The 17,064-nt window shown below is 40.9% G+C and overlaps 1 protein-coding gene across 2 annotated transcripts in view; it reads left to right on the forward strand.

The window, feature by feature from the left end:
* hacl1 (2-hydroxyacyl-CoA lyase 1) overlaps window positions 1-17,064 on the forward strand; it is a 105,157-nt gene that overhangs the window by 25,220 nt on the left and 62,873 nt on the right. For both annotated transcript variants that reach the window (XR_007956368.1, XM_052016246.1), the window contains exons 10-11: window positions 6,152-6,257; window positions 7,735-7,818. Coding sequence is in view for 1 of the 2 variants with exons in the window: in XM_052016246.1 (XP_051872206.1) it covers window positions 6,152-6,257; window positions 7,735-7,818 (190 nt within the window). In the remaining variant the exon portion in view is untranslated. The remainder of the gene's footprint in view (window positions 1-6,151; window positions 6,258-7,734; window positions 7,819-17,064) is intronic.

Consider the following 17,064-nt stretch of genomic DNA (forward strand, 5'->3'; position numbering starts at 1 on the left):
TCTTTAAGAAAGACATTTCATGATTTGTTGGGGAAACATCATAACTTGAATTCTCTAAAATGGATTTTACAATCTTGAGGCGTCATGGATTCTGGTTCAGCAGACTTTGATCTTGTGTTAGGCGCCGTAGACCGATTTTGCTATAAACTAAAGTTTTGACAAATTTCTAAATGTTTCTAGTCTTAATATCTTGGCTGCTTTATTTCATGTTGCCATCAAAATAATTTTGAATTAGTAGTAGTGACCATTGGAACCTTACATTTGACTGTTGGCATTGATGAAGGAAGGTGTGGTATTATAATACTACCTGTTTGGGGTAATATTCATTGTTACTCTTAGCAAAGTGTAACGTGCATTCTGATATCTAGAGTATTATCAGAGGCAGCTGTCTTCCACCATACAAAAAAAAAGCTCTTTTAAGTGGGGCAGCTCAAGCAGTCAGGGAGGTCTTCTGAAAATTGTATGCATTAATATTAATTGGAAATAACCCACTTTTAGTACTGAAGATCTAATTATTTACCATATCACCATCTGTACAGACTCTCACATTGATATACTTGAACAGAAAGCTGTCGCCAGGACAAGATGATGCAGCCTCCTAAGCACTTGCATTTGCTTTATTTAAATTGTTTATGTTCCCTAATAGTAATTTAGTGCAGAAGATCACAGTTCTTGATTACCTGCATGAAATCAGGGCTTTCGCGATTTATCTGATCTAATTATATCTTCCCACATTTTTCAAACATGGAATGTCAAGGTACAAAATATAACTCGGTTTTGCTTTGCGCATGAGGGAGCAGGATATGTTAGATATGGTATTGTGAAATGAGAACGGGTTATTTGATGATCTGGTAGTTAAGGGGCCTTAAGGAGACGGTGATTCATAATTTTATGTTAAGATTGAAAGTGATTGAATCCATTTTGAAACCATTCTCTTAAATCTGCACAAAGAAACCACAACGGCATGAGGTGTGTGTTGCCTATGGTAGATTGTGAAATTACATTACATTAAAATGTGAGAGAGTAGACTGGCAACGGCTAATAGTTTGTAGTTAATTATAGCTTGTAGGTAATATTTATCCCTTTTAAGGCAAAACAAAACCTCAGCAGGAAAACTGTTTTAGCCACTGTGATCAAGATCAGAGGAAAAGGCTTAAAATGTTGTCAGGAAAAGGAGCCAGCATGAGGATTGGGAAATTTCAGAATTCAGAGGTGGGCCAAGACGTTAATTGAAAGGGGAAAGTATAACGCAAGAGTAGGGTAGTAAGAAACTGATTGTAAGAACTTCTGTGGAGATGTAGGAAGGTAAGATTAGCAAAAGTTAGCATGGATTAATATTAACTGAAAGTAACCCAGACTGGAGAAGTTATTTTGGGGAATAAGGAAACAGCAGAGAAATTAAACAAATATTTTAAACAAATCTGTCTTTTCAGAATTTGGCATTATATTGATGAAATTAGTGGGACTGGAAGGCAATAAATCCCCAGGACCTGATAGCCCTGCACTCTAGAGTTTCGAAGGAAGTGGCTATGAAGGTAGTGGATGCACTAGTTGTTGTCTTCCAAAATTGTACAGATTTTAGAACTGCTCCCACAGATTGGAAAGTTGCAAATTTAACAATGCTATTTAAGAAAGGAGAAAGAGAAAAAATGGGGAGCTACAGACCAGCAAGCCTGTCATCAGTGGTAGGGAAAATGTGAGAATCGATTACTAAGGAAGTGTTAAAAATGCATTAATAATGGCATTGGGACATGAAAGGGATGTTGGAGGTTGTAATTAGCAGTTTTTGGACTTTCAGAAAGCCCTCAATAAGTGACAAACACAAGAGGTAAACAAAATTAGAGTGATAGGATTGCCACTAATATATTGGCATGGATTGAGTCATCTTCGAATCAAAGGGAGGCTGTGAACACAGGATGCCACAAGGATCTGTGTTGGAGTCCCAGGTGTGCTCAATTGATATTGATGATTGGATGATGGAATCAAGCGTAATATATCCAAGATTGCTGTTGATACAAAGCTAGGTGACAGCATAAGGTGTGGAAGGTGTAAAGAGCCTTGAGGTGGACAAAGACAGAATAAGTGGATGGGAAATGATGTGGGGAAAAATGAGAGGCGATCCACTTGGAAAAATAGGAAAGCACAGTGTTATTTAGATGTTGAGAAACTGAAAGGTCTTAACAGAAGCCTCGCTGTCTCTGTATATGAATAACTGCACATTAACATGCAGGTATAGTAAGCAATTAGGAAGGCAAATGGCCTTTATTACAAAAGGATTTGAGTATCAGAGTAGTCATATCTTAAGTACATAGAACAGTACAGCACAAGAGGTCGATCAGCCCACAATGTCCGCACTGACCATGATGTCAATATAAACTAATCCAATCTGTCTGCTTGTGGTTCGTATTCCTCTATTCCTTGCCTGTTCGTGTGTCTGTCTAAATGCCTCTTAAACATTGCTATCATATCTGCTTCTACCAGTGTGTTACGGGCACCAACCACTCTCTGTGTAAAAAAAAATTGCCTTGCACATCTCCTTTAAGCTTTTCCCTTACCACCTTAAACCTATGCCCTCTTGTATTTGACATTTCCATCCTGGGAAGAAGACTCTGTCTAACCGATCTACGTCCCTCATAATTTTAGATATTTCTATCACGGTTCCCCTCAGCCTCTGACACTCCAGCAGAAACAATCCAAGTTTGTCCAACCTCTCCTTATAACTAGTACTCTTTAACCCGGAAATCATCCTGGTGAACTTTTTTTGCACCCTCTCCAAAGACTCAGCATTCTTCCTGTAATGCGGTGACCAGAACTGCACACAATACTCCAAATGTGGCCTCACCAAAGTTTTATATAGCTGCATCATGAATTGTCAAATTTTATACTCAATGCCCCAACCAATGAAGGCAAGTATGCATATGCCTTCTTTACCACCCTATCTACTTGTGTTGCCATTTTCAGGGAACTATGGACTTGGACCCCAAGATCCCCCTGTACATTAATGGTCCTAAGGATCCTGCGATTTACTGTATACTTTCCTCTTACATTTGACCTCCCAGAGTGCAGCATCTCACATTTGTCTAGATTAAACTCCATCTGCCATTTCTCTGCCAAAATTTCCAACTGGTCTATATCTTGCTGTATCCTTTGACAACCTTCATTGCTATTCACAGCTCACATCAACTTCTGTGTCATCTGCAAAGTTACTAAATGGACCACCTATATTTTCATCCAGATCATTAATATATAACAAACAGTAGAGGTCCCAGCACCAATCCTTGCGGAACACCACTGGTCACAGATCTCCAGTCAGAAAAGTACCCCTCTACCACTACACTCTATGACCAAGCTGATTTTGGATCCAATTTACCAACTCACTATGGATCCCATTTGACTTAATCTTCTGGACCAGCCTACCATAAGGGATCTTGTTAACTGCTTTACTAAAGTCCGTGTAGATAATATCCCCTACGTGAATCATCTTTGTCACTTCCTCAAAAACTCAATCATATCTGTGAGACAGAATCTCCCCCACACAAAGCCATGCTGACTATCCCTAGTAAGTCTCTGCTTTTCCAAATTTGATTAATCCTGTCCGTAAGACTGATGACTAAGCTTACAATAGCTCTTGTCATCCAGGGTGATCCTTGCCATCCGTATCTTTCATCCTCATAGGAACATGCTTGTCTTGAACTCTAATCAACTGGCCTTTAAAGGACTCCCACGTGTCAGATTTGGATTTGCCCTCAAAATTATCTTTTGCCATATATGTAGAGCCCTGGTGAGATCATGTTTGGAATGTGTACATGTTTTGTTTCCCTACCTAAGAAAGTATATACTTGGAGTAGAGGGAGTGCACATTGATTGCTGAGTTGCTGGGTTTGTCATATGAAGGGAAATTAAACAGACAAGGACTATTCTGCCTTGAGTCTGGAAGGTTGAGTGGTGATCTCATTGAAGCATACAAAATTCTTATGGGACTTGACTGCATAGATGTAGAGTTGGCTTCTCCTGGATGGATATCAAGAACCATGAGTCATAGTCTCAAAGTAAGTGGTCAGCCATTCAGGACCGAGATGAGAAGAAATTCCTTCACCAAAAGGGAGGTGAATCTTTGGAATTCTCTACCAAAGAGGGGTGTTGAGGCTCAATTGATGAATATATTTAGGACAGAGATTGTTTGATCTTTTAACATATTAAGACAGTCAAGGAATCATGCCAGAAAGTGGGGGCTGAGGTAAAAGACCTGTCGTAATCTTATCATACAGCAACCGAGGCATGAGAGGCTGATGACCTACTCTTACTTCTATTTCTTATGATTTTATAGCCAGAAATATGACTTGATGGGTAATATGGGGGAAAAAAACACTACCCAAAACATATCATTGTGATGATTTTGTTTAGATTCTTTCTCCATTTGTCCTTCGAGCAACATTGCTAGTCTCTGGTGATTGAGTTTTAAAAGACAACATTTCTCAGCACATAGCTTCTGTTTTGAGTGATCAGTTTGGTTGGGCACTTGAACTATGGTTGTCAATGCAGAGCTTGATTCTGAGGCTGGCCTTGGTCTCTGTGGCAGTCACTGAATCAAGATTTATCCCCGGTCAAGTTTTCTGCTTCCCTTCACCCAGAGGTGGAGAGATATGTTCTCATCACACTGACTCATTCAGAACAGACCTGGAGCCTTTATGCTCTCTGCCACATCCTGCAATATATTTGGCCACAAAAGGGGAAGACTGTCACTTTATAGGATTTACTGATCTGAACTTGTGCGGGAGTGGATTTGATATTAACCAAATCTTTAGCAGCTCAGGGTAGTGTAGTTTTTGTCTCATTATTGAGTTCACGTTAAATTTATGCAACTGAGTTCAGCTCAGTTCCTCTAAACTATCCTTCTGATATTGTCGGCCTTTATTGGCTCAGTTTTTGTTTAGGAAGACCATTTGGATTAAATCCTTCAATATTTATATGGGGTTTGATGGTGAAATTTCATTTTTAAGTAGGTTTATCTATCCAAATGGCACCGTGTTTTCAAAAAATAATTGTGGCACACTGTCTTTTTATTGCCTATCTTTCTGTTAAAATTTGAACAGTTTTGTCCATGCATGTTAAATTTAGACCAACCCAAGCTATTCTATACATGTTTAAAAAATCATTGAATTATAGTGACCCTGAAGGAGGGCATTCAGCTCAGTGAGTCTCTGACTTCAGGTGGAGTAACCCCTTCAGTCTTATTCTCCTGCCCTCTCTATAGTGCCCATCCATTTCCCTTTTTGAAGTCTCTCAGTGATTCTGTCACCACCATCCCTACAGGGAGTGAATTCCAAATCTAAGCTACTCTCTGCATTATAAATGATGCTTTGGCTAAAATTTGTAATCCTTGCTCCCTGGTCCTTGAACTGTTCACTAATGGGAACATCTTCCTTTTCTTTACACTATTTAAGCCAGTCATGATCTTGTACACCTCTGACAAATCTCCTCTCAACCTTCTTTGCTCCAGAGGAGGAACTGCAGCTTCTCCAGTCAAACCTTACAGCTGAAATCCCTCATCCCCAGATCCATTCCAGTGTAAATTGGTTCTATAATAAATCTTAAGTGTATTTTATTTTCATTATTTTCCCAATCTATATTTTATTTATAAAGAAGAAATAATCTAATTTAGTAGATGGATGTGATTGCTGCCTGTTTGTCATTTTTTGATTGCTCATTTCTCTTTCTCATAAATCTGGACCAGTTTGTGTTCCGAAATGTAATTCATATCCCACTTACTGACTCAGCATTTTTATAATGGATTATTGCCAGCTTGTTTGCTTCTCATAGGATGACAATACTTTAAAGAAAAACTACATCAAATGTATAACTGCAGTGCTTCTCAATCTTTTCTTAAGCATTATTCCAGTTAAATATTGGCAATGTTTTGTGACCCCAAATAATGCTGGTAGTAAATCAGTTACCCTGCGAAGTGGGAAAAAAAAATCAAATGAAGATTAGACACTCAAAAAGCTTGTGAAATGCCATATTTTATCTTTGTGACCCCAAGGTTGGGACCGTCTGGAATATTCTCTTTCTTTCCCAGAAAATAATAATTAAGAGATATATCATTAATTAGTCTACAACCTGAAATTCTTTACTGAACTTTACTGTTCCTCAGAGCCTTGTTGAATGCAGATGTGATTCTACTGCTGGGAGCCAGGTTAAACTGGATGTTGCATTTTGGCCATCCGCCACGGTTTCGATCGGATGTGAAAATCATACAGGTATTGAGAGATTCTTATGATTCCTATGTGCTAAAAGATTGAAAAGTATGCTGTTTTGGTCAGTGTCTAAATTAATGGTGCTTTTGTTTTGCCATCAACTGTATATTTCATTTGTGTTTTCTTCCAGCATGATTATTTAGATTACGTGTTAAGATATTTTTAAACCACTAATCTTACTTTCTGAATGATGCATTCTTAGCTTTCTGCTGTTGAAATGTTGACCTTCAAATAAGTTCATAAAGTAAATATCACAAGGGAGTCACCACACCATTGTGGAGGAATTTTCCTCCATGGGCTACAAGGAACACTTGACTGCCAGAATTCCTTCCTTTGACAACAATTACTGTCCAACCTTCCCTTCTGCAGGTCCATTTATCTCACTGGTGCCTTTTGGCAGATTCCTGGCACAGACTGCTTGCGATCTGATGACCAATGTGAGGAGGTGAGGGAATTTGATGCACATGGTTGGAAATGAACCCTGAGAGTTAAAATATCTCTGGGCCTCAAGCATGACAATTCAATGCTCACCCTTGTACCTCCATGCATTGATTCCATCTTCCATTAAAATCTTCTCGTTTAGGTTAGTTGAATGTTGAGGAACAAGAGAAACTCTGTCATTTTATATATAGTGACCTACTGAGCAGCCAGAGAGAGAAAATATTGGAACCCTGGATACAGATTAATTTCTTCTTTTCCCTATTACGGTTAAAATCCTGGTTAACAAATGGCACTGCAGCATTGTGGCAGGGCAACCAAAATTATGACTGAGCTGCTACTGTGTACATGGCATTGAGGAGAAACTTAATTTATGGAATGTTTGTGGAGGAGGAGAGTGACATTATTAGATATACGGTTTAAGTCGTCATGTGTCTCAAAGCAGCTCTGACGCCAAGTCCAATAGAAGAGATGGGAGAATGCCAAAGCTAAAATTGATTATAAAACAAAGTATGAGACATGCAGTAAACTATAATACTTTACTTTTAGTGAGCAGAGGCATCAATTTATTCTTCAAGAATTGGAAAATAAGCATTTCAGTTTCCAGCAGCATTATATAATCCTTTAAATCTAACCTTGTTCAGAAGTCTGATTTTATTTTTCCCAAACTGAAACTTGATGTTGAAATGTTACCATGCATGTAAATGGGGGATTGTGGATCACTGAGGGAGACATTGCTATTTTAACTTGAAGCAGAAAAATGTTGAAAGTGCAATGCAATTCCTGAGAGAAATAGAAACTAACTTTCAAGTGCAATCCATCACTCCCTAAAATATTTATTGCTTTCGGTTCTTTCAGATATTTATTGACCTGGTGTGTGTTTCAGTCATTTTCTGTATTATTTTGGATTTTTAAGATATGGGTTTTTGTTTTCCTCTCATCTCTGTTTTAATTAAGATTTATCTAATGTGTTTTAAATATATGTTATATATTATGATAACTCTTTAGAATTTAAACATTAACCTCCATATGCTTTGTTTAGGTTGATATTTGTGCTGAAGAATTAGGAAATAACGTAAGGCCTGTTACTGCCTTACTCGGTGATGTGAAAATTGTTGTTCAGCAGGTAATTGTTTCTCGTTTCCATAATTACTTGGGTTTTCCACTTCTATATTGTCTTGCACACTGCCTGGAGATCTTTTTAACCATGGGGGATAATGTTTTGGTCAATTGCCAGATCTGGCTGGCCACATAAAGCATTATCAAGGCCTGCTGTTCTATGTCAAAACCACCTATTCCAAAATACTCCTGGAATGCAAGTATAACCTCTAGATTTTTTTCTGCACTGCAAATCTTCATCTTTAACCTGTTTCCTGATCCCTCACCTGTCAACAAATACAAGGAACTCATGGACTTTGTCACTAAAGTTGAGACCCTCTTCCCTTGGTGTATCAAGCCAATCAATCCTCCCTATTTTAGCCCTGAACTTGCATCTTCCATTAGTTTCATTTCAGTCTTCCCTCATCTCATGAAACCAATCTCCTGCACTCTCAGCCCTTTACCCACAAAACTGCTGTTTACCTAATTTTCCTCTTTCCTGGCTAAAAATTGTAAATGCTGAAAACACCCAGCAGTAGCTTTAAGCATCGTCATCTGCAAAAGTGGCCTAAGTTTCCACATGTACACTGATGACATTTGGCACTGAATCTCTACTCCTTTCTTGACCCTTCTCATTGTCTAACTTGCCTGATTCTTCATCCCATGCCTGATACAGGATCAGGAGAAGTCAGTTCCAACTAAATATTGTGAAGATCAAAACCAGTCTTTGATCCCTGCTTAGAATTCTTTTCCCTAATCACTGAATTCATCCCTCTCCCTGGCCACTGTGGGAGGCTGAATCGGACTCTTTACAACTTTGGCACCCCATTGACCCCAAGTTGATCTTCCAGCATGACTTTGAAGACGGCCTAATCTTCACCTCTGTAACGTCAAACAACCCTTCCCAGCCTTGGCTTATCCAATACTGAAGCTCTCTTTCATGCCTTTGTTATCCCTCATGAAAGATTCTGATAAAAGATCATCAACTTGAAATATTAAAGCTATTTCATCACAGATGCTGCCTGACCTGGATATTTACAGCAATGTCTTTTTTATTTGTTACCTCTTATCTTGACTATCCATTCCTTGGAGCAACTACCTTCTATCCTTCAAAAACATCATCTAAAACTGTCTTAATGTACACCAAGTCCTGTTAAGCCATCACCTCTCTCCTTACTGACCTACGTATATTGGCTCTTAATGAAGCAATGCCACAATTTTAAAATGCTTGTTCTGGCTACCCAATCCCTTCATCACCTTATCTATCCCAAGTTCTACCCTCCTTCAGTTCTGCAACCTTTCGAGACCTCTGGGTTGCTCTAATTTCCACCATGGTTTCAGTAGTGAGGGGCCGAAATTTTGAAACTCCTAAACCTATCTGCTACTTCATTGGTAGAAGTCTTAATGCTCAGTATTTGAGGTAGAATGAAGTCTGCACCCCCTTGTTCTTGATTTCTAGGGACCGAGTGACTTGGTTCCAGTTCGTATTGAATAATGGGATTGTTTTGGATCTCAAGTTCTTGTTGTTATTTCGCCATCAAATACTCTTTTGGTGCTTCTCAGTACTAAACATACAACACGTGAAAATCTATGAGGAAGGACAATGCATTCATTAGCACTTCCAACAAAAGATACTGCAGCCATGCTTTCGGATAATTAGTACTGGCCTCTGGATCATTTGCCCAGTAACCTAACCACTACAGTGCTGAACAATATTTTAAAGATGTTTAAAATTCAGAGTAAAAATGTTGAAAGCTGATTTGTTATATCCAATTAAATGTTCAAAACTGTTAGGTATTATGAGATGTTCAAAATTTAGATCTAAAATCTAAATCTGAAATGTAGGAGTTGCAAAGAAATTGTCCATTCAGCCCAAAGAATGTGAGCAAATTGCTCTAAATCACATTTATCACCCTGTTCCTGCGTCTCATGTTTCTCTTCCTTCATTTTTGGAAATATCTCGATATATTTTGTTTCTTCGAAGTGCTTTGGTTAATTTTTTTTACTGTGCTTTAAAGTTGTAAGGTTGGATTCAGAAACCTCTTGAAGCTGATCATTCTCATCTGCCAAAGAGTCATTGTCTTATCACTTTATGTACCTTGTGCACTGAGACATTAAATGATTCTTAAATGAGCTTTAAGTGACCATAAATAATCACTAACCTATAAGGCACCTCAGATGTTTAGTTGCCTTGCATTTGCAATCACTGAAAATATCTTGTTTTTTTTTTGCCAGGGCTACTTTGTGGAGACCTAGCTGTTCTCTATTTCATTCAGTAAAGAACAGACTAACTCCACTAGGAATAACCTTAGCCCAGAATAGGCCTGTTTATTTTTAAGTGCTGCATTGGATCATCTGTAGTCTGCAGTGTCTGAGAAAATGGGTCTGACTAAGGATGAGTTGCTTCAATTGGCTCAGCTAAGGGAGGAATGTAAATGCAATTCCTTAAAGAAAACTTTCTAATTCGGGAATCCGTGACCACATCGAGCATTCTGATGAGACATATTACACATTTAAAATGGAATTGTCACAATTGACAGACAAAGATAATTAATGAGAGCAAATTAATAATAGGTGGCTCTTGGGCAGTAAGATCAGAGTATGTCAGAGAGTAAGGGGTGTTGTGGGGGAGAGGGAGTGCTGATGGTTGGAAATAACCAGTGGAGGCAGTGAAAATGAAGAGGAAGCAATATATCCGACAGCAGCGGAAAAGATCAGCAGTCAGGAGGGTAACGATCTGGGAAAGACAGGAGTGGGATTGTGTTAGTCGGACACACAAATAAACTCTATCCATTTGTGGCATATACTTGGGAGTTTTGGTGGGGAGGGAAGGGTGTGGCTTGCATTAAAAGTGCACTTCTGGAAGTGCCAGAGTGGGTATGGAAGAGACCATAAGGTATAAGAGCAGAATTAGGCCATTAAGTCCATTGAGTCTGCTCCACCATTCGATCATGGCTGATTTATTTTTCCCTCTCAACCCCATTCTTCTGCCTTCTCTCCATAATGTTTGATGCCTTTACTAATCAAGAACGTATCAACCTCTGCTTTAAATATACCCAATGACTTGGCCTCCTTAGCCGTCTGTGGCAATGAATTTCACAGATTCACCACCCTCTGGCTAAAGAAATTCCTCGTCATCTCAGTTCTAAAGGGACGTCATTTTATTCTAAGGCTGTGCCCTCTGGTCCTAGACTCTCCCACTACTGAAAACATCCTCTTCACGTCTACTCTATCCAGGCCTTTCAATATTCGGTAGGTTTCAATGAGATCCCCCCTCATTCTTCTAAACTCCAGCAAGTACAGGTCCCGAACCATCAAACGCTCCTCATACATTAACCCTTTAACTCCTGCGATCATTCTCGTAAACCTCCTCTGGACCCTCTCCAATGCCAGCACGTCCTTCCTTAGATAGCTGCTAGCTCCTCCCATCTGCTGTTCTGGCTGCTGCAGCTGGAGATAGAGAGGAAGTAGCATATGGAAACAATATAGGCCAAAGGGATGGAAATGTGAAAATGATGGCAGGCCACAATGTTGAAGTAGTGAAGGCAAGGTTAGAATGGGACCCCAGTGCTAAATCGTAGATGACCATTACGTTTGTACATTTGTTCTGAGCAGGGCTTCAAACCCCATATCCATTCTGTCAGTCAGACCCAAAATATATTTTCTATCATCACAACGTGGCCATCTGCACCCCATGCTCCAGTCCTGTCTCAGCTCATCCGTTGTGGCAACATTTACATGTGCCTTTGTTGCCTCTGGACCTGCCTATTCCAGTGCTCTCTTGACAGTTACATGTCCTATGTATCTGAGCTCATCCTAAACTCAGCTCCAGTCTCAATTTGCAACAACTCCTCATTTACTTCTCACCCTTGTGCTCCCTGAGGAAGATTCTCTCTCACTTTGGCAATTCTCATCTTTATTTTTAAATTGCTTCGTGACCTTCACTCTCTCTATTTCTGTAACTTCCTGCAGCCCCACAACTGTCTGAGATCTGTGTCCTTCCATTCTGACTTCATACACATCCCTGATTATAATCACTGGCCTGCTTGTGGCTGTTCATGCAGCTGCCCAGGCTTTAGATTCCAGAATTCCACTCAATCTCTCCAATTCTATAATTCTCTTTCCTCTTCTCTAAGGAGATTCTGAAAGCCCAACTCTTTCGGCAAGCTGTTCATCTTTTCTAATATATTTTTGTGGCACAGAGCTGTTTTGTTTGATAATGCCTCTGTGAAATCTTTTAAAAGAAAGATTTGTGTTTGTCACATTTCCTTACAGCATAGAAGGAGACCATTAGGCCCAACAGAGTGTCTGCCAGTTTTCAGACTAATCCCATCAATCCTGTTCCCCCATTTATTCTCCAGTTGTCTCTCATTAAGTGTAATCACCCCTGATTCTCTTACCGCCCATTTTCATTGGGGGTATCTTGCAGTCCCCAACTAATGTACCGCCGTGCCTTTGGGATGTGGAAGCAAACCAAAGTAACCGGGGGAAATCCACACAGTCACAGGAGAATGTGCAAACTTCATACAGACAGCGCCAAAGGTCCGCTGCACTTCATCTCTTATACTATAGTCGTTATTGTTATTTTGGAAATTATTTTTTGATAGGACTTCTGTTAAATCACGAGAGAGTCAATGCCTTGGCTATCCTCTACCATGCACTCTTTCCCCCACCCTTTCTTTCCCCACCCCACAACCTGGCTGAGGAGATGGGGATCACATGGGCTGTCATGGTTTGAACGTGAGGAAATGTTTGCAGTTTGAAGAGTCAGAAATAAGAATGCACTTTTGCACCTTTTCAAGCGCCTTACTAAAATCCATGTACACCACATCCACTGCTCTACCTTCATCAATGTGCTTTGTCACATCCACAAAGAATTCAATCAGGCTCATGAGGCACGACCTGCCCCTCACAAAGCCATGCTGACTGTCCCTAATCAGCCCATGCTTCTCCAAATGCCCATAAATCCTGTCTCTAAGAATCTTCTCCAGTAATTTGCCCACCACTGAAGTAAGACTCACTGGTCTATAATTCCCAGGGTTATATCTACTCCTTTTCTTAAACAAAGGAACAACACTTGCCACCCTCCAATCATCTGTGGCCAGTGAGGATGCAAAGATCATTGCTAAAGGTGCAGCAATCTCTTCCCTCACTTCCTGTAATAACCTTGGATATATCCCATCTGGCCCTGGTGACTTGTCTATCCTAATGTTTTTCAGAAGTTCCAGCACATCCTCTTTCCTCATGTCGACATGCTGTAGCGTATCAGCCTGTCGTACGCCATCCTCACAAATGTCAATCTCTCTCTCTCTCTCTCTCTCTCTCTCCTGAATACTGAAGCAAAGTATTCATTAAGTACCTCCCCTACCTCTTCCAACTCCAGGCACGTGTTTCCTCTTTTATCCCTGATCGGTCCTACCCTCACTCTTAGTTATCCTCCTATTCCTCACATGTGTAGAACATCTTGAGGTTTTCCTTAATCCTACTCACCAAGGACTTCTCGTGCTCCCTTCTAGCTCTCCTAAGTCCATTCTTAAGCTCCCTCCTGGCTACCTTGTAACTCTCCAGAGCCCTGCCTGATCCGTGCTTTCTAAACCTCAGGTAAGCTTCTTTCTTCCTCTTGACAAGATATTCTACATATCGTCTGTTCCTATCCCTCTCCAAGGCTATGGTAAAGGTCAAGGACTTACTGTATGGTCACTATCTCCAAAATGCTCTCCCACCGAGAGCTCTGAAACCTGATCAGGTTCATTGCCTAGTACCAGGTCCAAAATGGCCTCTCCTCTGGTCGGCCTGTCCACTTACTGTGTCAGGAATTCTTCTTGGACACACCTCATAAACTCCGTCCCATCTATCCCCTTTACACTAAGGAGGTGACAATCAATATTAGGGAAGTTGAAATCACCCATTACAACAACCCTGTTATTTTTGCACGTCTCCAAAATCTGCCTCCCGATCTGCTCCTCAGCGTCTCTGCTGCAGTTGGAGTTCTGTAGAATACTCCCAGTAGAGTGATTACTCCCTTCCTGTTTCTGACTTCCACCCACATTGATTCAGTAGACAATCCCTCCAGGACATCTTTCCTACAGCTGTGACACTATCCCTGATCAGCAAAGCTACTGCCCCACCTCTTTTACCTCTGTCCCTGTGCCTTTTGAAACATCTAAACACCGGAATATTCAGCAGCCATTCCTGCCCTTGTGACAGCCAAGTCTCTGTAATCGCCACCACATCATAGTTCCGCGTACTTACCCACACTCTAAGTTCATCACCCTTGTTCCTGATACTTCTCACATTAAAGTAGACACATCCAACTGACTGCAACTTTGCCCTTTCAACTGCCTATCCTTCCTCACAGTATTTCTACACGCTGCATCTACTTGTGCACTAAATGCACCAACCTCTCACCTATAACTCTGGTTCCCATCCCCTGCCAAACTAGTTTAAACCCTCCCCAACAGTTTTAGCAAATCTGCCCACAAGAATATTGGTCCCCTTCCAGTTCAGGTGTAACCCGTCCCTTTTGTACAGGTTGTACCTTCCCCAGAAGAGATCCCAATGATCAACAAATCTGAAACCCTGCCCCCTGCACCAGTTCCTCAGCCACGCATTCATCTGCCAAATCATCTTATTCTTACCTCTTACTGGTGCGTGGCACAGGCAGCAATCCAGAGATTACTACCCTTGAGGTCCTGCTTTTCAGCTTCCTACCTAGCTCCCTATATTCCCTCTTCAGGACCTCATCTCTTTTCCTGCCTACGTCATTGGTACCAATATGTACCACGACCTCTGGCTGTTCACCCTCCCCCTTCAGAATGCTGTGGACCCAATCAGAGACATCCCTGACCCTGGCACCTGGGAGGCAACATACCATCCGGGAATCTCTTTCACGTCCACAGAATCTCCTGGCTGCCCCCCCTTACTATGGAATCCCCTATCACTACCACCCTTCTCTTCTCCCCCCTTCCCTTCTGCACCACACGACCAGGCTCAGTGTCAGAGATCTGGGCACTACGGCTTTCCTTTGATAGGTGTCGTCCCCAACCCCAACCACCTCCCCCACCAACCGTATCCAAAGTGTTATACCTGTTATTAAGGGGAACGGCCACAAGGGTACTCTGCACTACCTGCCTATTCTCAGTCCTTCTGACAGTCACCAAGCTACCTGCCTCCTGCAATTTAGGAGTGACTGCCTCTCTGTAGCTATTATCTATGTACTCCTCGTTATCCCGTAGGAGCCGAAGGTCATCCAGCTGCAGCTCCAGTTCCCTAACATGGTCTGTAAGGAGCTGTAGCTGGACACACCTTGTGCAGATGTAGTTATCAGGGAGACTGGAGGTCTCCCAGAACTCCCACATCTCACAAGCTGAACACACAACTGACCCTGAAGCTGTTCTCACTGCTGTGGCCTGGCACTAAAGGAACCACCAAAGCAAGAAAGAAAGGAACTTGCCAGAGATTTACCTTCGCCTCTTCTCAATGCAGGCACACCCCAATTATGGAATTATGGGATGAACTAAAATTACTAAGATAACATAAGATCTCTTTATTAGTCACATGTACATCGAAACACACAGTGAAATACATCTTTTGTGTAGTGATTTGGGGGGGCAGCCTGCAGGTGTTGTCATGCTTCTGGCTCCAACATAGCATGCCCATAACTTCCTAACCTGTAGGTCTTTGGAATGTGGGAGGAAACCGGAGCACCCGGAGGAAACCCACACAGACACGGGGAGAATGTACAAACTCCTTACAGACAGTGGCCGGATTTGAACCCGGGTCGCTGGCGCTGTAAAGCATTATGCTAACCACTATGCTAGTTTCTAAACTAATAACAATTTTAAAATTAGCTGCTGCAAATCCTATTTTGCCTGTGGGATAAGGGAGGCAAAGGAAAAATGTTTTAAAATATTTTCAATAATTTGGTTGGCAAAAGCTGCAGTTGATAAATGTGCACACTGTTATTCAAAAATGCATGTGGGCTTAGTACAAATGTAAATAGAGCATGGCATAAAAATTTGTTTATTGTATGAAATTAACAGTGGAAGAGTTTTAGCTAACTATGTTGTACATTATTTAGTAAGCAGAGTGCGAGTCATAACCAATGCAACCTGCAGTATTACTTAAGGCTTGCCAGCCGTACTTGGCACTCTGTAACTATTGATCTCGAACTCATTTATGGAATAACTGTAGCCTTCGAGGGGTTTGGAACCAATTAAATCGAGTTTTGAGTGGTGTACAAATTACAGTTCTGTTCTTAGTGATGGTCCTGTGATCCTAGCCAGCCTTCAACAATACCTAACATATAGGAAGCTCTAATTATCTTAGTGGCAAGCATAATGATTTTATGCTCAATTTTTTTCCTTTTTGATAAACATTAATTTTCAATTAATGAGGTGAAGCATCACATAATCTTTGTTGGTCTCATAAGTCTTGTAACCAAGTAAGATGGTAAATAGCGACTTTGGGCTATGAAAGTGCTGCATGCAGATTATAACATGGAGAGTGAATGGGACTTGTGAAGAGAGCTGCATGAATAATTAGCACTGTGGCTAAGAAGCAGCACTGCTGGTTTTTAATAAACTGCTGGTGGAGGCTTCTTATTAGCAATACTTGTATCAAGAATCAACGGACTCTAGACTTATCACTGCAGCACCTCCAGCACAAATATGTTTTTTTCTTCAAAAAAAAATTGAACTACAGATATTTAATATACATTACAATGCTGACTCCTTATCAGTAAGTAATAATACCTTTGTTAGCAGCAATCCTGATTGGAAGGTTATTTAGACATAGAACAGCACAGAACAGGCCCTTCGGCCCACAATGTTGTGTTGACATAGCTAATCCCTATTTGTTCAAGTCCCACTCCACAGATTTGAGCATAAACATTTAGACTGACACAGGGCCGAAGGAAAATAATATCGTTAGAAATTTTTGGGGTAAGAGGTTACAAGGGTCTGTCTGTTTTCATAGGGGCATGTATAAAAAACATCAGTGAACAAGTAACCAGACATAAACCTAAGCATTTCTTTGACATAAATCCACAAGAGAACGAATCTTGGTATAGATTGGTGTCAAACAAGGACGTGTATTGCCTCAATACTTTTCTCCACCTCCCTAGCTGCAACACTGCATCCACTCAGTGGCTGAGCTCCAAGTCATCATTGACTAGCTCACTGAAGCATACAAGATGACATCTGCAAAACAAAAGCCCCCCACCAAACTGCCCCAGTGTACAACTCCAATCCTCCTCCTCCCCTGACAGTAATAT

Source organism: Pristis pectinata, chromosome 5, assembly GCF_009764475.1.
Source record: "Pristis pectinata isolate sPriPec2 chromosome 5, sPriPec2.1.pri, whole genome shotgun sequence".
Taxonomy (NCBI): Eukaryota; Metazoa; Chordata; class Chondrichthyes; order Rhinopristiformes; family Pristidae; genus Pristis; species Pristis pectinata.